The sequence below is a fragment of the Castor canadensis genome, chromosome 2, assembly GCF_047511655.1.
Source record: "Castor canadensis chromosome 2, mCasCan1.hap1v2, whole genome shotgun sequence".
NCBI classification, from domain to species: Eukaryota; Metazoa; Chordata; class Mammalia; order Rodentia; family Castoridae; genus Castor; species Castor canadensis.
Window position 1 is genome coordinate 48,372,307 of NC_133387.1, and position 21,619 is coordinate 48,393,925.

A 21,619-nucleotide genomic window follows, 5' to 3' on the forward strand; every position below is an offset into this window, starting at 1 on the left:
AAAAGCAAGAAGAGCTTGGGGTGAAATCTTCCAGGCACTGAATGAAAATAACTTCAACCCCAGGATTAAAAAGGAAGATCCAACAATTTTTGTTTACAGGAGACCCATCTCACCGAAAGAATAAGCACAGGCTTAGGATGAAAGGCTGAAAGATTTACCAGCCAATGGCCCCCGAAAACAGGCAGGACTAGCAATACGTATCTCTGACAAAGTAGACTTCAAACCTACACTGATCAAGCGAGATAAAGGACATTCCAAACTAATAAAAGGGGAAATAGACCAAAAGGAAATAACAATTATCAACCTATATGCACCCAATGTCAATGCACCCAATTTCATCAAACATACCCTGAAGGACCTAAAAGCATGTATTAACTCTAACACAATGGTCATGGGAGATTTTGATACCCCATTATCATCAATAGATAGGTCATCCAAACAAAAAATCAATAAAGAAATCCTAGATCTAAAATATACAATAGATCAAATGGACCTACTTGATGTCTACAGAACATTTCAGCCAAAATCTACACAATATACATTCTTCTCAACAGCCCATGGAACCTTCTCCAAAACAGATCATATCCTAGGGCACAAAGCAAGCCTCAGCAAATATAAGAAAATAGAAATTATACCATACATTCTATCTGATCACAATGCAAAAAAACTAGAACTCAACAACAAAAGTAAAAACAAAAAACATGCAAACAGCTGGAAACTGAATAACACATGGCTTAATGAAAAATGGGTCACTGATGAAATAAAAGAGGAAATTAAAAAGTACCTGGAAGTCAATGAAAATGAAAACACAACCTACCGGAACCTATGGGACACAGCAAAGGAAGTACTGAGAGGAAAGTTTATAGCCATGAGTGCATATATTAAAAAAACTGAAAGATCCCAAATCAATGACCTAATGATGTATCTCAAATTCCTAGAAAAACAAGAACAAGCAAATCCTTAAACAAACAGAAGGAGAGAAATAATAAAAATAAGAGCTGAAATCAATGAAATAGAAACCAAAAAAACCATACAGAGAATTAATGAAACAAAAAGTTGGTTCTTTGAAAAAATAAACAAGATCGACAGATCCCTGGCAAACCTGACTAAAATGAGGAGAGAAAAAACCCAAATTAGTAGAATCAGGAATGCAAAAGGGGAGATAACAACAAACACCATGGAAGTCCAGGAAATCATCAGAGACTACTTTGAGAACCTATATTCAAATAAATTCGAAAATCTTAAAGAAATGGACAGATTTCTAGATACATCTAGTTTCATCCAAAACTGAACCAAGAAGATATTAATAAACTGAATAGATCTATAACACAAAATGAAATTGAAGCAGCAATCAAGAGTCTCCCCAAAAAGAAAAGTCCAGGACCCGATGGATTCTCTGCTGAATTCTATCAGACCTTTAAAGAAGAACTGACACCAACCCTCCTTAAACTGTTCAACGAAACAGAAAGGGAATGAAAACTGCCTAACACATTTTATGAAGCCAGTATTATACTTATCCCAAAACCAAGCAAAGCCACCTCCAAAAAGGAGAACTATAGGCCAATCTCCTTAATGAATATTGATGCAAAAATCCTCAATAAAATAATGGCAAACCGAATTCAACAACACATCAAAAAGATCATTCACCACGACCAAGTAGGCTTCATCCCAGGAATGCAGGGGTGGTTCAACATATGAAAATCAATAAACGTAATAAACCACATTAACAGAAGCAAAGACAAAGACCACTTGATCATCTCAATAGATGCAGAAAAAGCCTTTAATAAGATCCAACACCATTTCATGATAAAAGCTCTAAGAAAACTAGGAATAGAAGGAAAGTACCTCAACATTACAAAAGCTATATATGACAAACCTATAGCCAGCATTATACTTAACGGAGAAAACCGAAACCATTCCCTCTAAAATCAGGAACGAGACAAGGATGCCCACTATCTCTTCTCCTATTCAACATAGCACTAGAATTCCTAGCCAGAGCAATTAGGCAAAAAGAAGGAATAAAAGGAATACAAATAGGTAAAGAAACTCAAAATATCCCTATTTGCAGACGACATGATCCTATACCTTAAAGACCCAAAAAACTCTACTCAAAAGCTCCTAGACACCATCAATAGCTATAGCAAGGTAGCAGGATATAAAATCGACATAGGAAAAATCATTAGCATTTCTATACACTAATAATGAACAAACTGAGAAAGAATGTATGAAAACAATTCCATTTACAATAGCCTCAAAAAAAAAAAAAAAAAAACAAATACCTAGGTACAAACCTAACAAAGGATGTGAACAACCTCTACAAGGAAAAGTATAAACTTCTGAGGAAAGAGATTGAGGAAGATTATAGAAAGTGGACAGATCTCCCATGCTCCATGGATTGGTAGAATCAACATAGTAAAAATGTCAATACTCCCAAGTAATCTACATGTTTAATGCAATTCCCATCAAAATTCTAATGACATTCATTAAAGAGATTGAAAACTCTACCGTTAAATTTATATGGAATCATAAGAGGCCACGAATAGCCAAGGCAATACTCAGTCAAAAGAACAATGCTGGAAGCATCACAATACCTGACTTCAAACTATATTACAAAGCAATAATGATTAAAAACATCATGGTACTGGCACAAAAACAGACATGAAGACCAGTGGAACAGAACAGAGGACCCAGATATGAAGCCACACAACTATAACCAACTTGTCTTTGACAAAGGCGCTAAAAATATATGATGGAGAAAAGACAGCCTCTTCAACAAAAACTGCTGGGAAAACTGGTTAGCAATCTGCAAAAAACTGAAACTAGATCCATGTATATCACCCTATACCAAGATTAACTCAAAATGGATCAAGGATCTTAATATCAGACCACAACCTCTAAAGTTGGTACAGGAAAGAGTGGGAAATACTCTGGAATTAATAGGCATAGGTAAGAACTTTCTCAATGGAACCCCAGCAGCACAGCAACTAAGAGACAGCATAGATAAAAAGAACTTCATGAAACTAAAAAGCTTCTGCTCAACAAAAGAAATGGTCTCTAAACTGAAGAGAACACCCACAGAGTGGGAGAAAATATTTGCCAGCTACACATCAGACAAAGGACTGATAACCAAAATATATAGGAACTTAAAAAACTAAATTCTCCCTAAATTAATGAACCAATAAAGAAATGGACAAGTGAACTAAACAGAACTTTCTCAAAAGAAGAAATTCAAATGGCCAAAAAACACATGAAAAAATGCTCACTATCTCTAGCAATAAAGGAAATGCAAATTAAAACCACACTAAGATTCCACCTCACCCCCGTCAGAATAGACATCATTAGCAACACCAGAAGGATGTGGGGAAAAAGGAACCCTCTTACACTGCTGGTGGGAATGTAAACTAGTACAACCACTCTGGAAAAAAATTTGGAGGCTTCTTAAAAATCTAAACATAGATCTGCCATATGATCCAGCAATACCACTCTTGGGGATATACCCAAAAGACTGACACAGGTTACTCCAGAGGCACCTGTATGCCCATGTTTATTACAGCACTACTCACAATAGCCAAGTTATGGAAACAGCCAAGATGCCCCACTACTGACGAATGGATTAAGAAAATGTGGTCTTTATACACAATGGAATTTTATGCAGCCATGAAGAAGAACTAAATGCTATCATTCACTGGTAAGTGGATGGAATTGGAGAACATCATTCTGAGTGAGTTTAGCCTGCCCCAAAAGATCAAAAATTGTATGTTCTCCCTCATTTTCAGACATTAGATCAAGGGCAAACACAACAAGGGGATTGGACTTTGATCACATGATAAAGTGAGAGCACACAAGAGAGGTATGAGGATAGGTAAGACACCTAAAAAACTAGGTCACATTTGTTGCCCTCAATGCAGAGAAACTAAAGCAGATACCTTAAAAGCAACTGAGGCCAACAGGAGAAGGGGACCAGGAACTAGAGAAAATTTTAGATCAAGAAGAATTAACCTAGAAGGTAACACACATGCACAGGAAATCAATGCGAGTCAACTCCCTGTATAGCTATCCTTATCTCAACCAGCAAAAACCCTTGTTCCTTCCTATTATTGCTTATACTCTCTCTTCAACAAAATTAGAGATAAGGGCAAAATAGTTTCTGCTGGGTAGGGGAGGGGGTGGTGGGAGAGGGAGGGGTGGGGGGAGGGGTAAGGGAAGGGGGTGGAGGAAGGGGGGAGAAATGACCCAAACACTGTATGCACATATGAATAAAAAAAAAAAGTTTATGAAAAATTTTTCTTTACATTTTGATAATTTCATGTCATTAAATTATTGTAATTCTTCTGCATAATTTTGTGTGTATAAATACTAATGGAAAATACATTTACAAATATAAAATACATAAAGAGCTGACTTCATTGTCTTTCATGACTCTGATAAGAAACAGTTCATAAGGACTTGAGACCCACTATCATCACTATGTGAATAGCTTCTTTGGTGTACAGGCCCTAATTTTAGCTCCTTACCACGGGGCAACCTGGTATGGAGAAGCAGATTTTCCCTGTACTTTCATGAGCTAGTCTTCCTCCAAGTAACTCTCTTGTTCTCCACTTTTCCCCTTATCAGTCCCCACTTTTAATCATACGCTGTTTGCAGACAGGGATTAGAAGGTAGATCATGTAAATGTGTAAATAGAAGGATATGATAAGTCATCAGAAAATCGTTAGCTAATTAATGCATAGAAAAATATTAACTCCTGTTGGTTTTCAAAGAAAAGTATATTTTTAAAATGAGAAACTTTGCATCAGAATAACAAAAAATTATTGTTTTAATTTATAGCATGATCACCCAGTACAAGAAAGGCTGCAGAAAATTAAGTGCCAACATGTACTGCTAATTAGAATACAAATTGAAACAATGTGGGAATATAACCAGTACTTTTTAATGTTTATATTCTTTAACCCAATATTTGCATTGTAGAAATTCTACCCGAGAAAGAATTTAAAAAGCAAAGTTTTCATGCAAAGAAATAAATAGAAATGTCCTTTTCTGACTGCAAAAAAATTAGAAAACTAAAAAAAATGTGAATAGGGAAGATTACATAAAATTACACTATATCCACTCAATATACTGCCATTAAGAAAATACCTGAGTTGATTATTTAATAATATGGTGAATTATGCTAAACAGTGGGGATAAGCAAGGTATAAACTGCATATGCTAAAAGATTACAAATCTATTTTTTAAAGAGACTGAAAAGAAATGTGGCAAGATTTTAACAGGAGGGTAAGGGGCATTTTTTTTCTCCTTGTCTTCTAAGGAATATTTTTAAAGTTTTTCCCATGGTAAGAATTTTTTATTCCTGAACATAAATATTTAAAATAACAAAAAGCTTGATCCTACCTTACCCTCCTCTTCTATTGCTTATGTGCTCCATTACAATCATCCCTATCTTCTCCTCAACTTTCCCAAAAATCAAAGTAAAACTTTCATAATTCCTTCTAACACTATCTAATTGGTTAACATCCAAAACAACACCCAAGAGAAGGGACTAAATGAGTTTTACCTTATTTCCCTCTTCTTTGAACTGGGGATTAATTATTTTCACAAAAGAATAAAACAATTGACGAATTCTGGAATCTCCAATAAATGCAATGTGTTTATCTACAAGGCAGTTCTTTGCTTCACTGAAATCAACAAAGAAACATTAGTTAAAATAAGTAAGATCAACATATTGGCATTTCAAAGCACACGGCTATGAGAGAAGATATACAAGACTATTACATATCCAATCATGTTGCTTTATAACTGGATGGCCAGGTTTGTTTAACTCATCAGTCCTATACTTATTACCAAATAATTCTCAACAACAGCCCCATTCATTGTTGAAGAAGTATTTTAACTGTATTAACTGCTTATAACCATTATCTTAGAACAACTCAGTCAGGTAGGTATCCAACTTGTAAAGAGTCCTTGTTATCACTTACCAAGATAAAGCCACTTGGCCAAAGCTCTTTCTCTAAAGCAGAAGTTTTCATTTGCAACCAGACTACCTTCAATCAGGAAGTCTCTATGCCTCATACGAAGGGAAAGTATTGTACTCTGCTTCACCACTATCTCTCCACTAGATATTTAGACCCAGGCTAGGAAAGAAAACAAGCAATAAAAAGAAGAAATCTTACCTGATTTTGTACTTATGCATCATACAACTGTGAGGCTGCCAAACTTTTTCACCAAGAAATCTGCCACTTGAGAGAAGGTATTCACATGAATCATTGCCTGTTAACAGTAAACACCATGTGTTATTAACATTAGTTTATATATGTTGGCTATCCTGATCTCATTTAAGATCTTTGAGAACAAAGTACACAGTTTTCTATGCTTGTCTATACCTTCCAGGTGTACATAAACCACACAGGAGAAGCATGGTGACTATGAATACATTAATACTCACGAGGATAAACAGCTCTATAGTAGATGTATATATCCTCTTGAATATGTATATGTAGCCTCTTGAAAAAATATATATATGCATATCTGGAAACCTAACTTTAAAGAGAAAGGTTCATAGATAGGAAATCTTCTGTCCCACGTAAACTGGAAATCATTCTACATCCTTTGGCCATTTTACTGTACGTTAGCTAAATATACACAATCAAATGGATGAGAAAGTAGAGTTTGGAGGCATTAAAAAACTCAGATATGGCAAATGGATAAGTGAAAATGTGATGTTTAGATTAATTGTAGGGGTATAATAAAGATATAAATTCAATTTAATCAGCAGCTTCTTATAGTCAATAGCAAGCTAAATTTGTTTTACAATTACTTCAAGTCAGGCTAAGGAGTCTGATAAGATGAATACTGAAGAACAAGGAAAAGTGAAACTAATACTCTGTCTTGTTAGTGGAAAACTGTACAAGGAATACAGGATGCCAATGGTTACATTTTATAGTTATACAGGTAGCCTGAGCAGTTTTTTTATTTCAAAGATTTTTAATAAGCTGGTTCTAAAATAAAGTATAATCAGTTCTTAATTATTTCCAATTATTAAAAACTAATTCTAGTTGTAAAAAACAAAATTAAGCTACATAAATAACCAAGGATAAGCAACACAATTATTTTCCTAAAAACAGCATTCCTTGCAGCATTCTTTTATAAATGGTCTTTAGTAAAACCTGATTAAAGTTCTAGTAAATATTTACAGTCAGGATGAAAATTCCATATTTACTGCATTTCTACCTGTTTAGACACATCTTTTAAACCAACTTATAAGCTAGAAACACATCTGTTTTTAAGAAAATTATGAGTCACAAAAACTAGGTATTAATTCCATGGAGTTTTCCTGCCTTTTGGTCCCCCCTCCTCTCCAATTTGATCATTTACGTTTTGATTTTAATAGAACTTTAAGAGAAACACTCTTTGATCACTCCTCAGCGCCTGGGTTATACGTTCGTTACACAGTACATGGGCTATGGAAGTGTCATAACCAGTCTTTTCTCACCAGGTAACACTGCATACACCTTGTTTCTTAGGAGATCTGCTTATGGAAAACGGTTCTACTGTGCTGAAACCATATTTTAAAAATTCTATAGCAAAAGAGATTTGAAGTGGTCACTAGCCAGAAGATTCTTCAAACAGTATTTCAGAGATAACTGGACTTTCAAGGGAAATAAATCTTAAATTTACTAGTGAATGCTAGTTGATGTTGACTTGTTCTTAATATATTTCATAATGCAAAGTATTTTAGAAACCTTATATTTAAAATTAATAGTTTTTATGTCATATCAAGATCCAGTTGGAAGACAGAAATTATACGAATTATTTTGATAATCTAATATAAAGAATTGTTAGAGAAATAAAAGAACTGCTAACTAAACAAATGAAAAGGTCAGAATAGCTTTTTTACATCTGTCAGCAAAATCAAAATAACAGTAGTAATAAGTACTATTTTAATCTAGTTAAAATTGAAATTGTCCTCATCTAGAAGGAAAAACTCCACTTTATAGTTTAAAACAAGTTCTCTTTTCTTAGAAAGGAAATATTTTTCAGGTCTGAATCCTAAATGTAAATCTAGATGTTAAAATTAAGGCAATTTACCACAGTCTTATTATGTACATATGTGTAAATACCTACTGGCACATTTTATCCTTTCCAAATGTACCAAAGACAAAAGAAAAAAAAAACAGGTGTTATTTTAAATTGTCTAGTATAAATCTGATAGTTATTTAATGCAACCAATGTGAGGTGAAAGATGCCAAGTGGTCAGATAAATCAAGCTAGGAACACAATTTTTTAAAAAGCAACTAAAGAATTATCTACTTCAGCTATCTCTAATATTAAAATAACCTAGATGAATGAATATCTTCTTTATTCTGTTATCTTAAGTATAAGCCTTCTAGCCTGTCAGATTATAGCCTGGAATTTTTATGCATGATTTTTTTCAGTAATAGAAGGATAATTAAGAGCAAACAAAATAAGCAAGCAAACAAACAGAAAAGAAACTGAAAACCAAAATGCAACAACTAAAGAAAACATCTAGTGTCCTTCATAAATTATAACTTATATTTTCCTTTGAACAGAATGCCTCTGGACATTGTCTGGAGTCATCCTACCACCACTGTGTGTTTCTTCCTTAATTAACCAGGAAAATACCAGATCATAAAGCTTACAATATGGTGTATAGAATGCTTTGCCTAAAATTCGCACTTTATATTTTATTCTATGCTTTAAAAAAAACACCACTTAAATTTTTCTTTAAACGAGCTAGAAATGACTCTTCACAGGTAATATATAATATATAGATCAGGCTCTTTCCAGCAGTCAAAGAAAGAAAAGTAAGAGACTTGGCGCTTCCTTTCTTGACTTAACTTCTGAGACTTTCAGCTTCCTGTTCTCCAAAACATGCACTAATATTTAGCAATGGCATTTCATATGCTTAGTGACAGAAAGGAATTCAATTTCAAAAAATTAAGACATTTGAAGTAAGTTAACTTTATCAGTTAAAAAAATTAAAATTGATCCAGATTGCAATTATCTTTAAGGTTACAGATATTAGCCCCTTGTCACCAAAATGATGTTTTTTAAATCTGTAATCACACTGTTAATGGACATTTCATGATTCAAGAATGTAAGATTGAAAAAATTTAGAAAAAATATAGTTGAGGGTAATTACTTTTAAAAATGTCATTTTATTATACTATGTGGAGATAATAATGCAATAAAACCTCTACTTTCTAAAATTGAGATTAGAATATGAAATTCAATTAATTCACAAAAGCAGCAAATTCAGGGAGAGAAATGGAAGAAATAAAACCTTTGAAAATCTATTTGTCCAATAGGTATTTATGGAGTCCCTACTGTGTGCTAGGCTAAGATGATTTAAAGATGAGTAAAATGTCCTTGGAAGCTCACAGTCTGTGTGGAAGAGGCAGATACCAATTACTACAATACAACATGATAAATAAGTACAAGTTGCTTGTCAGAACTGACTTCCTAATTCCTACTTCTATGGAGATATTTGAACAAGGTCCTGGAGGAAAACATGTACTTTCTTTCAGGAGGAGAGAAGGTCACTGAAGACAGAAAAGCACCTATCTGTGAGAGGTGTAAAAGGGAAAAGCAATGTTTAGACTGTAAGCTTGGAGTTTTGGAAGAATAAGGAAACCCCCCCCCCAAAAAAACCCCACAGGTAACCAAAAGTAGTCTTCAGCCAGATTTTGAAGTTTTACATATATACATCTTTTAGAAAATTGTTTCTTGGATGGAAAAATAAGTCTTAGCTGGTAAGATTCAGTGTTTCTAAATTGTTGAACCCTGCCCCCCTGGGAAGTACTTTCCCACTTCATCTTCCATATATCCCAAGCTGACTAACTGGGTCCTGAATCTAGCTCAGTCACCAACTAGCATATTCTTAGGCAATTTACTTAACCTCTCTGGCCTCATCTTTAAAATGTAAATAATACTGTAATTCATTGAATCTAAGACCACTGATTATTAGACACATCATTATATTGTCAGAGTAAGAAAAAATTGTTACCAATTAAACTTTGACATGCAATCAAAGTTTTAAAGACTCATCCTGATTATAGAGATGTTAAAGGGGAAGGGAGATGAAATATGGTAATTGTATAGATTTCACAGAATGGTTGTAAAGCCAAAATGAGATAAAACATTTAAAACCCTTAACCTAACAGTGCCTGAGATATAATAAGTGCTCAATGTTAGCATGTAGTACTTGCCAAACGTTACTTTCTGTAGTGTGTAATTCTTTTTACTTTATGTAGTTTATAAAGCAATAGATACTAAACAGGTGTAACATGCAAACTGAACTCACTACAGTTTGAAGAGGCACACTCATACTCACACACCCAAGATCACGTAATATACAGCATCTAGTATATTAGATCCTTTCTTATTCTAAACATTCACAATGTGATTCAAGTGTATGCTTATCTTTGTGTGAAGGGCACTGCACCTGACATGGGTTGACACTGCCAAAGCATGAGGATGGCTAAAATGTTCCTGTTGAGCTGTTTATTTTCCCAAACAGACTCTGGCTCAAGTTCTTGACATTCGCTCTGGGCAAGTACACACACCAGGTGTACTGCTTCACACTCAAGACACTGAAGTACCTTTGGAAACTGATGACTCGCTTCTGGAGGAGGCTTTACAAACAATCCCAGATTGCTATACTGACTCACAAGGTCCCATCTGACATTCTATTCCCTTACTGATGACAGATCTTGCTAAGATGCAATATGTAATCTAAATATAAAAATTAGTATTCCAAGATTATCATATGGTAACAAGCACAATCAAAAAAGGAAAAGAAACTAGATCTTTTACCTTTAGGACAAGAGCATTACAGTTGTAAATTTTATCTCTACTAACATCACATACACATAATTGAATTAGCTTACCATCATCTCATATCAAACAAGCATAAAATGATTAATAGTAATTAAATATTTTCCCCAAATTACCAAAAATCAATGCATCCACAGTGTTGGGTTTCTCTCAGAGTAGCTACAGATGAACCAAAGCCCTGCCAAGTCACATAGCTGTGAAACTATGGGGGCCTGGAGGAGAAAGGCAAGAAGGATATAAAGGAGCTATCTTTTTAGGTCAACTTAGTGTATTTATATTAAGCGCTTCAGCCAGTATGGTACTAAAGTAAAGGATTTTTAATGCTCAAGAGTTGGTGGAAACAAAGCGGCAAAACTGATCCAAAGGCCCTATACTTTGAAAGATGTCCTGGAATTAGAAGATAGCTTAGATTCTAGTCCCAAGTTTACTTTGCCAAAGTGTACTTGAATGCACACAGCGTTAATGTGCACCTGTCTATTACACATTAGGTCTTGACTCATTAATCTCACAGTTACCAAGAACTGTCCAGATGATGGCTTCGATAATATTACGAGCCAAAAATAAAAGATCCTATCATTATTAATTTCCCTCTGCCTGTCAACCTCTGAGTGGCACTTTTGAAAGGGGGAGCCTATGTGTGTGCGTCGGGGGGTCAACAAGAGCAAGTAAATATCCCTTGATTACTAACGGGTAATTCATTGTGAAATAAGGCCCTGTTGCCTTTTTGCCTTACACCAGTCTCAAAGCCCAGGCCTGCTTTGAAACGGCTCACCATTTGCTTTCCCTGCCCACCTCGGCTCCTGTCAACTCACAACTTCTTTCCAAACCCTGCCTCAGTGCCTTTACTTGGCCGAAAGCGTGCAGCCCAGACCCTTCACACGTGCGTCACCAGGGCTGGGTGGCACTTCCTCCACTCGGACACAGGCATCTTCAGCCGGGAGTGGCCCTTGTGGCCAAGGAAAATGGGGCGGCCCTTGGCGCTGTCCAACAGCGAGGCCTGCAGTGACAGGGCAGAGGCCAGCCAGACCCTGGCCATGGAGGAGGCGCTTGGCGGGGCGGCCCCACCGCGCCCGGCCTCCCAACCCGGGCCCGCGCGGGAGCTGCACCCCGGGGGTTCCCCGGGGGTGGGAACCACCGCGCGGGCGGCTCCTGGGGTCGGGGGGGACCCAGGCCCATGCGCACCCTGGCCGTGGGACGCCCGGGACAGGTGGGGCCCACGCAGGCCGCGTCGCGTGGGGCGTGGGGCGTGTGTCGCGCGGGGGGCGGGAGGGGGGGGAGGCCGGCCTCCGGCGGCCGTGTCGCCGCCTCCCCGACCATCCGTCTGTCCGTCCGAGCACAAGGACCGTCTGCTCACCTCGGTAGCGGCGGGAGGCGAGGTGGCACGCCGCGAGCAGCAGCACGGCCACCAGCGCCAGCACCTTGGCGCTCCTCACGCTGAAGTAGTGGTTGATCTCCCGCTTGCCCAGGTTGTAGGCCAGAGCCGCCATCTTGGTTCCTCCATGACAACAGTGCGCGGCGGCGCGGGGAAGGGGCGCCGCACAGGGGCAGCACTGGGGCGGCCGCCACCGCAGCCAAGCGAGGAGCTGCCACCAGCCCCCGCTGCCCGCTGCGGACTCGGGCCCCGCGGCCCCGGCCGGGCCTCCGGCCTCCCCCGGCCCGGGCTCGGCCTCGCCCCAGCCCCGCCGCCGCTGCTCCGCCGTGCCAGCCCCCCGGGCGCCCTGGACGCCTGTCTCCTCCCCTTCCTCCTCCTCTCTAGCCTCCTGCAGTAACAGCGGCTGCGCCTGCGACGGGGGTCCAGGCTCCGGGGTCAGCGGCCTCGGCCGGGCCTCCAGGGTCACCGGGTCACGGGCGACGGCGGGCAGCGGTGCAGACATGGGCCGTGCGGGGCAGGAGCCAGGGGTGCCAGACTGGCCTGGTGGGTGCCCTGGGGCTGTGTCCTGGTGGACTGGCAGCTACCTGAGCCCAGGTTGGGACAAGGCAACTACAGAGTTCCGGGAGAAGAGCACAACGCCCCACTCCCTGCTTCCCTATCACACCCTCTTCTGAACTTTCTCTTTGCCAAACCCGCCCAGCATCCTGGGGGTGCAGTGCAAGGCCACCTATCCGGCCAGTGTGGCTGCGCCCAGGTGCAGGACAGGTGCTCCCTACATCCCAAGCCTTGAGTAAGACTGGGCCTTCACATTTCACTACTTGGCCTGTTTCCCCTGAAACTTTTTTTTTCTTTTCATGTCCGGCTTGCCCAGTACCAAGTGGGTGTGGATAGACCAACGTGTAGAGTGGAAGGCACAGATGGAGGCTAACTTGGTGTAGGTGTCGGTGAGAAAAGAACCCACCGCAAAACAAGATTCTCATTTGTGTTTACACACAGCTTGGCTAGGATGGGGGAGGGAGGTTTGTGTGTGCTTATGACAGTCGTCCCTTAAATTGGTTAATGTTTGGCGATTGTCAGTAAAGTGAGCACTCCTTTTGCTTTGTTAATCATTTGTTATCCCTACGCATATGGAGCATATGGAGAGGCAGATGACCGTGGTTATTTACATTTCCTGGGGTTTTAGTTGCCTTGTGGTAGAGTGAGTCATCGGTTAGAGGATTCTTTACGGCTTTCCCATTTAGTCATTCCTGAACTTGTGCTTATAGGGCCCTCTCAAAATTACAGAATGTCAAATAGAAGGGACTAGAGATCTTGTCATTCCCATTCTTTTCATCCAAGGACTCTTTTTATTATATTTTCAGCCATGGACCTCATATCTTGAAAGATTTTTGTCACTTAAATGAAATCACATACATCACTGTCATGGATGTAATGGTAATAAGCAATAAAGTTAAATAAGTGTACAAACAGTTAGGCACTGTTCCCTGCAAATGGTCGCTTAATTTTGGCTGTCATTCTTCTGATCTGAGGTTGATCACATGCTGGCAGAATTAAATCAGATATTGTAGCAACCAGATAAATAACTCTGCTAACATTATATTGTCTGCCAGTCACATCCTAGACATTTCTATGATGTCATCAACAGCAAATTAGAATTTCTGATCAGCCTTCAATAACCAGTGTTAACCCACAGGGTTGATTTAATGCCTGCCAAAAGTAAAGAAACTTGACATTTTATTTAATTGCAATTTCCAGAAGGCTTTCTGATATATTGTGAATAGCTTGTGAACCTCTTTTTTTCCTTCTCTCTAGTTTGAAGCTAATCCCTTTGCCTCTGCTCTCAGTCTTTTCCTGTCCCTTTCTTGTGGGTGTTGATGCCTTCATCAGCTATCCCCACATAAATCACCCTCTCCGTGTGTCCTCTTTAAACTCACTCTCTCTCTCCTGTTGTTTGTCTTCCACCAATAAATTTCTCATTTTAATGAGAAACACTCAGGGATTCTACTCCTATGTGCTTACCTCTCCCTCTCATTTTCCTCTGACAATCCTCTAGAAAGAGTAGTTTGACTTGCTCAGTTTCATTCTCTCCTCTGCACACTTCACTGTTTTTCACCAATTCTATGCAGAAGACCTGTTGTTAAATACAAGGGATACTTTATATTACTCATTTTCTACCATCTCACACTGATGACAGTTCCACATTATTTGGCATCCATCAAGTATTCTTCTTTCCTCTCTAGAACCTTTCTTTGGCCCTCCTTTGAATGATATTAGCCAGGTATCTGTTCTCAGCCCATTTTTAGCTGATCCTAAGTGATCCTAAGATCATAGCCATAATGTAGTATCCCCATCAGCCCCCTGGGATCAGTTACCTTCTGTACACACACACACACACCTATTTATATCAGTCCATATCTTTTTCCCCATGCTGTAGAACTGTCTCTCTACTGGATCTCTGCTAGGATATCCCACAGGTACATAATAGTTACCATTTCCAGTACAAACTTGTTTCCATCTGTCTTCCCCATCTACTTTTAGACTAAATGCCTCCTTTTCTCACCATCAGCACAATAATCCAAGCGAGTGTTTGTATGATATTTGTTCTCCTCTCAATAATTCTCAATATGTTGCCCCTCTATTTCTTTGCTGTTGCCTTGGTTACCACACAGTTTCTTGCTGCATTTCTTATTCCTTAACTTATCTTCTTCAAGTATGGCTGAAAAAGCCAATCCCACTCTCATTCTGCAATCCCTTTGATAAGATGAAACTTTCTTAAACTCAAATCTAATGTATTGCTGGGCACCGGTGGCTCATACCTGTAATCCTAGCTACTCAGGAGGTAGAGATCAAGAGGGTCACTGTTCGAAGCCAACCTGGGAAAATAGTTCCACAAGACCCTATCTGGAAAATACCCAACACAAAAAAGGACTGGCAGGGTGGCTCAAGTGGTAGACCACCTTCCTAGCAAGCATGAGACCCTGAGTTCAAGCCCCAGAACCACCAAAAATAATTCAAGGCAGCCATCCTGAAAAAAAAGGTCCTTGCTATAGGCATGTCTTATTCTTATAGCATAAGAAGAACTGTATCACTCCTACAGGAAGTCAAATTGTATTCCATGTATGAGATTGTCACAACCCAGCCACATGCAGGTAAATTCTGTCATAGAGATAAATGTCCAAATAAGTTTTAGCAACCCTGACAAACCATGAAAGATGGTTTATAAACTCAGCTCTTCACGTCTCAAGGAAGATCATTCAAGAGACCCTGTCTGGAAAAAACCCATCACACAAAAGGGTTGGTGGAGTGGCTCAAGGTGTAGGCCCTTAGTTCAAGCCGCAGTACCACACACACAAAAAAATCTAAATGTATCATTTCCTGTTAAAAACTAGTTAGTGGCTCCATGCTTATTTTCCTAAACTTAAGCTATGTAGAATGCTTAGCAGTTTACTTCATCTCCTAATGATCTGTGTGATGTGTGTGTTGGGGGGGGGGTGGTAAGGAGAGGGAGGAAGAGAACCTGATAGAAATTCTTTCAATGTGTGTAATACTTTTAAACTAACTGCCATGATTTGTCCCTTCCCTTCTGATTAGAAGAAAAATTCCTCCTCCCCTTTCCCAAAGCTATCACTTCATCTGTGTCCATGAGTACACGAGTATATCAATGTCATTTATATATGAACCTGGTATCATAAGTTTCCCATCTTTATTTCTATCTCCATTTTATCCCTCTTCACTGTTTGTCAAATGCTGCTTATCTTAAAGCAACTTGTTTACTGTGACACAGTCCCTCTCCTCCCTTAACCGTCAAACCTCTAGAAGAAAATTGATGGTCACTATTCCCGTTTTTTAAAACTAGTTTTTATTTTAAATGCTTGAAAAATGACTTCTGTCCCTATTTACCAGTCTTTAACATGCCAGCCACATCCTAAATGACAATCTCATGTCTTTATCTTTGCTTTATCCTTCTTGACTGTGTAGCATTGTTGATTTTTTATCTTATAATCTTCTCTTTCAACTTTCATGATACTATATCCTTCTGGCTATCTCTACTTTCCCATGCATCTCCAAGAAGACTACTTGTCTACTCATTTTTTTTTAAAATCCCTTATATGAAAGCACTTTTCAGGGTTCTGTTCTTTGCTGTCCCAATTCTTAAGAAACAGAAACTGCAAGTTAGCTTCAAGTATTATGTCACACCTGATCCATGCTTGTAACCTGGATTCCTTTCATATACCCCAGACCTTTTACACATACCTCAGGTGCAGCATCATTTAAAATCTCATAGTACCTTAGACTTAATGTGCTGTAAGCAAGTTTTATTTTTCTTTAAAAGCCATTCATCCTGTTATGGTTACTGTTTAGTTCGTTGGCAGCACTATACTTTAAGTCATTCCTGCTAATCTCTGCCTCATCTCTGCCTCATCTAAAGTACAGGTTCTCAGAGGAATTATGCATTTGTAAGACAAGGCACTGCATAATTAGAACAAAGTACTAAGATTTTATACAGTTAATTCTGAGTAATAATAAAATATACCTTCATTAATATTTAATATAAGGGCTACCCCTAGTACCCTGACTTGGTTGATATATAAAGTCATGTCATGTTCACCAGAAACGAAATTCTGAAAGGAGAGAGGAATTCATATTTGTGGAGAGATTGACAATGGTTCACTTATTTGTTCACTTTCAAGAAAATTGGCCTATGTGCCCATCAAATGGATTAATAGATTACCTATTTTTAATTAAACTCACAGAATGGAGTTACTTTAAAAGTCCTTATAAGGGAACTATGAATTTAAGATACTTCTAATCATACAAATCCTATCAAACAAGAAGAAGAGAAGGGAATCTTCTAAGACAAGCTGTTTACATTACTTGATTTAAAAAACGTGTGTATGTATGCATGTGTGTGTGTGTGTGTGTGTGTGTGTGTGTGTGTGTACAGTAAAGCATTTACATGATGACCACTTAAATCAGTCGGAAGTCAGCAAAAAAAAAAAAAGAAGTTTTCAAAACTATTTCAAATGAGAGCTTACCTCCCAACCACTGTTAAAGATGAATACTGCTGTAAGTGTACACTGCTTCAATGAGAGTTACTACTGATAGGAGACCATCAATATTAATAAGACATTTAGAAATTAAGTATCCATAACATGAATGAATAAGATTTCTATTCTTCGAGAGCAAAAAGAAGTTTATGAGCCTGTGTGTATATCTCAAATCACTTTTATTAGTACATTAGAAGAGCAGTATGTAATTTTATGTAAAAATTGAAGGGTTTATTTACTCAAAATTTTAACTAATATAAGTGAACCATCTAAAAAATTGGGACCACTTAATGAATCACCATATCTTATTCATGCTGCCTTCCCCAAAGCTCTTTATTTCTCCCCAGAATACTACCATTGCAGAATTCTACTGGCCTCTTCCTTGTCCTCAACTTTTTTAATTCTCTCTCTCTCTCTCTCTCTCTCTCTCTCTCTCTCTTTCCAAACTGCTGCTATTAAGACATATTTGATCTTGTCACTTCTTTGCTTAAAAATTTCAGTGGTTCTCTGAGCTAGAGATATAGTTCTTTGGTAGAAGGCTTGACTCACATGCACAAGACCCTGGGTTTGATTTGCAAGACTGAAAGAAGGAGGAGGAGAAGGTGAGAAAAAGAGGCAGGAAGGGAGGGAGAGAAGGGGAGAGAGACAGAGACCGGAGGGAGGAAGAGTGAGAGAGAGAAAAAGAAGGGAAGGAAGAAAGAAAGAAGAAACAAAAACTTTGGTGGTTTTTTATTGAAGCTAATGAATTCCTACCCCTCAACATGTTTAAGATTGTCTGAGAATTGGCCTAAATCTCTCTTTACTCACTTAGCTCTTATTTTCTTCAATTATGCTAAATTATGAGCCAGGAACATTACTTGTCTGTGGCTTTTCTCATTCTATTCCCTTAGCTTGAAGTACTCCCCCCATCTTATATTCTATTTAGTTTACTTACTTAAAACCTTTTTCCTTTAAAGTTCTGCTACATTTTGCCTCTTCCATTAATTTGTATTCTTTATGAGACTATTCATCTTTTCCTCTTTTGATTTCTCATAGCACTTTGTTTCTATCTGTGCTTGGCCCCATCCAATCAGAACAGATAACTTTCTTGGGCACATTGTGTGCACTGGAAAATTATAAGTTGTTTTGTAGGACACATTCCAATACACCTTATAATCTTTCACTTTCTCTGTTTATTTTCTTCTTTCTCATTCCATTTCCTCCAGGTTGTATGTACTGAGGAATAGGGATTTAATTCTTTTTGTCTTATTTGTAGGGAAAACTTGGGAAAAACTTTAAAATGAGTGTAAATACTATGGTAGTCTTTAACGAAGACTGGGTATTTTCTATGGACTCTCTGTACCTTTTATTATCTTTGAATTATTTTGCATCATTTTAATTATATAACACTTATAGTAACACAAATGACTCTTGTCTATAGAAGTGCAAATTGTATCTCATTTGGGATTCAGTTGATTATTGCCCCATAGACATTGAACAGATTTGAAACTTTAGATTAAGCAAATTTATTTCACCACTCCTGGTGACCAATATATGTATGGTTTTTTAAATTTTTTCCTTTAGAGTAACATTTTACTAGTTGCCTTATTAATTGATGGATTCAGTAAAAGCTTTGATATATATTTTATATCTGTATGAAAATCATTATTATATTTTCCTTTATAAATCATCTTTTAACACATGGATATGCCTTGAATGTAGTAAATATTAACATTTCTAAATTTCAGATTAAAGATCATTTAATGAAGAGCACTAGAGGAAATTGAAACATTTTTCTTCTTAGAATTTTTAAGATATGATAGAAAAGGATTTTCAAACTCAATTTTTGCCTGTATAAATGAAGGAACAATTTTCTTTAGAAAACTTGAAAAAAGGTGCAGGGTGTGGTGTCACTCACTCCTAATCCCAGATACTTGGGAGGCAGAGATCTGGAAAATAGCTGTTTGAGGACAACCTAGGCAAAAGTTAGTAAGACTCAGTCTCAATTAATAAACCAGACATGTTGACACACATCTATGGTCCCTGTTGTTGCAGGCTAAGGTTGGAAGATCACTCTAGGCAAAAAAACGTGAGCCCCTTCCTGAAGCAAAAAACAAAAAGGCCTGGGGATGTGGCTTAAGTAGTAGAGTGCCTTCCTACCAAGGATGAAGCCCTGATTCAAAGCACAAGGTCCCAGTATTACCAAAAAAGGAAAGAAAACTCAAAAAGACTTGTTCTTATCACAATGAACTTGACCACCAGCCTTTAGATTCTTCGGTCAATTTGAGTGTGCCCCGCACTGAACAAAAAAAAAAAAAAACCAAATTTGTGTTTATTCAATTATTTAAAAACTGATAAAAAAGCATAAACATAAGAAATTCTAAAGTATTTTTAATAATTTTATGGTTTTAGTTTTTGTAATTTGGAAGTTTTACAAAGTAAAAGTTTCATACATAATAGTTTTCAGTATTAAAAAATACAACCCGAATTTACTGTCTTTAGATTATAAACCCTTGAGATTCAACAGTAAGCCTCCACTCCTTTCTGCCTAAGTTCTCTTCTTGTCTGTGTATTTTGTTTTCTTGACTTTTTTGCTTCTCTTTTTCCTTGTTTCCTTCTACCAGTTGTAGGGTTTACCAAATTATCTATTCTTCTGAGAAAATCTTCATTCCTTGTGGTGATCACAGTTTGTTGTAATGACTGGAGCAAAAATGGGAACAGAGAAGATGAAAAAGAAGTGGACAGAAAACTTGCTGACAGATTGCATGTCGATGATAAGAGCGAATCAGAATGACTGACTTCTGTTTCAGACTGGAGAAACTGGTGGCTTCAGGTACCACTTCCTGTCGTAGGAAAGATGAGTAGGAGTAAGCTTAGGAAAGATTATCACAATATTTCTTCATCTTATACTTGTTTACATTAAAGTATGTTTAAAAGTTAAAACTCAGAAAATACAATATATATTAAAGTTTCATGTATGAAACTCTGCCTCACCCCACCATCTTTAATTCCATTTTCCCTAAGACAGAAATAAAAGAATTGCATCTATTCCATTCTCAGCTTGTACCCTTTTTTTTTTCTCGGTGAAATCAACATTTTCCATCAATGAATTAAAAAAAAAAAAACTGGAATGGTAGTGTGACAATTACTTGCCCTGAGTCTTCCTCAGAGGCTAAGACAAATTCTCCTTTCTTTCATATTGTTGGTTTAGATTGGCTGGAAATTCACAATTCACTGCTTTTTTAAAGCCACAGTATTCCTTAGGGAAGGTAAATATGAATATCTCCCATTGTTTCTAAGGTGGAGGTTGCTAACCATTCATTGATCAGATCAGAATGAGGAAATTTGAAGGAAAGAAGAAAATTCTAAATGACCTGCCTGGTTTCACAGCCTCCTGGCCCAAGTAGTACTGACATTTTCATTAGGCAGGTTAAGGAAAACAATGGAGGTTAATTAACTTAGAGGTGTTTCAGCTGAAATGGCCCAAACTGCCGTAGGCCTTAGGTAAGTCTAATGCTATTAGTTGCATCTTGCCTTCCACTTCACACTACATCACCTTTGAATGTCGGTAAACAAATTAGGATTGCTTTCTGTGAAGGAGTGTGTAGCTCACAGGGACGTGTGAAAATGTATTAGGTAATGTCTGTAAAGCATTTGAAATGATTTATTCTTCAGCCTGTTTTTCCTAAGGGATACTTTGTCTCACACACTTCTAATTGCCATCCAGCCAGACAATAAAGAGCAATCTTCAACTAAGTGGGTTGCAAGAGATGACTCATAGATCTTCTTATTTTGTGTACACATGTACTTACATTTCTCTTCATGAAGGTCTTCCCTCCTAACTAGCATATTCTTTTGTGACATTTAGATATCATTTTCAGTTTGCAGGAGTAGCAGGTAAAACTTTGTGGTTGTTGGGGAAAAGTTTTTACTACAGGGGTAGAATAATGTAGTAAAAAAAAGAACATAGGTTTTGAAAGAACATTTAGGATCTGACACCTGGCTAGAGTCATTTACTAGCTAAACAATGTAGCAAATCATTTTACCTGTTGAACTTCAACTTTCCTGCTTGTAAAATGAGAACAATAACACCTATCACTCAAGCTTCCTTTTACGACTACATAAGTAATGTATACTTCTTAACTTTTACATGATGGTCAATAAAAGAATTTTCTTTCAAACTTCATCGTCACTGGCGAATTCATGAACAGATGTTCTTAAATCTGCCCTCTGTCAATCTGTTACTACAAGTGAACATACATGCCATAGAGACTGAATGGTTAACAGAAAATAGCCAAGTCAGGCTCAGATTCGGTCCCTAATTAAATAATCCTTGGTTGAGTCTATTAAAAAACAAAACGAAAAC

The 21,619-nt window shown here is 37.8% G+C and overlaps 1 protein-coding gene across 1 annotated transcript in view; it reads right to left on the reverse strand.

Annotated features, from left to right (window-relative positions):
• The window catches only part of Casd1 (CAS1 domain containing 1), a 49,350-nt gene extending 36,861 nt beyond the window's left edge, over positions 1–12,489 (reverse strand). The window contains exons 1-3 of the mRNA XM_074064731.1: positions 12,209–12,489; positions 6,171–6,267; positions 5,555–5,675 (exon numbers count right to left, since the gene is read on the reverse strand). Of these exons, the coding sequence (XP_073920832.1) occupies positions 5,555–5,675; positions 6,171–6,267; positions 12,209–12,341 (351 nt within the window). The 5' untranslated portion in view covers positions 12,342–12,489. The remainder of the gene's footprint in view (positions 1–5,554; positions 5,676–6,170; positions 6,268–12,208) is intronic.
• Positions 12,490–21,619: the final 9,130 nt, after the last annotated feature.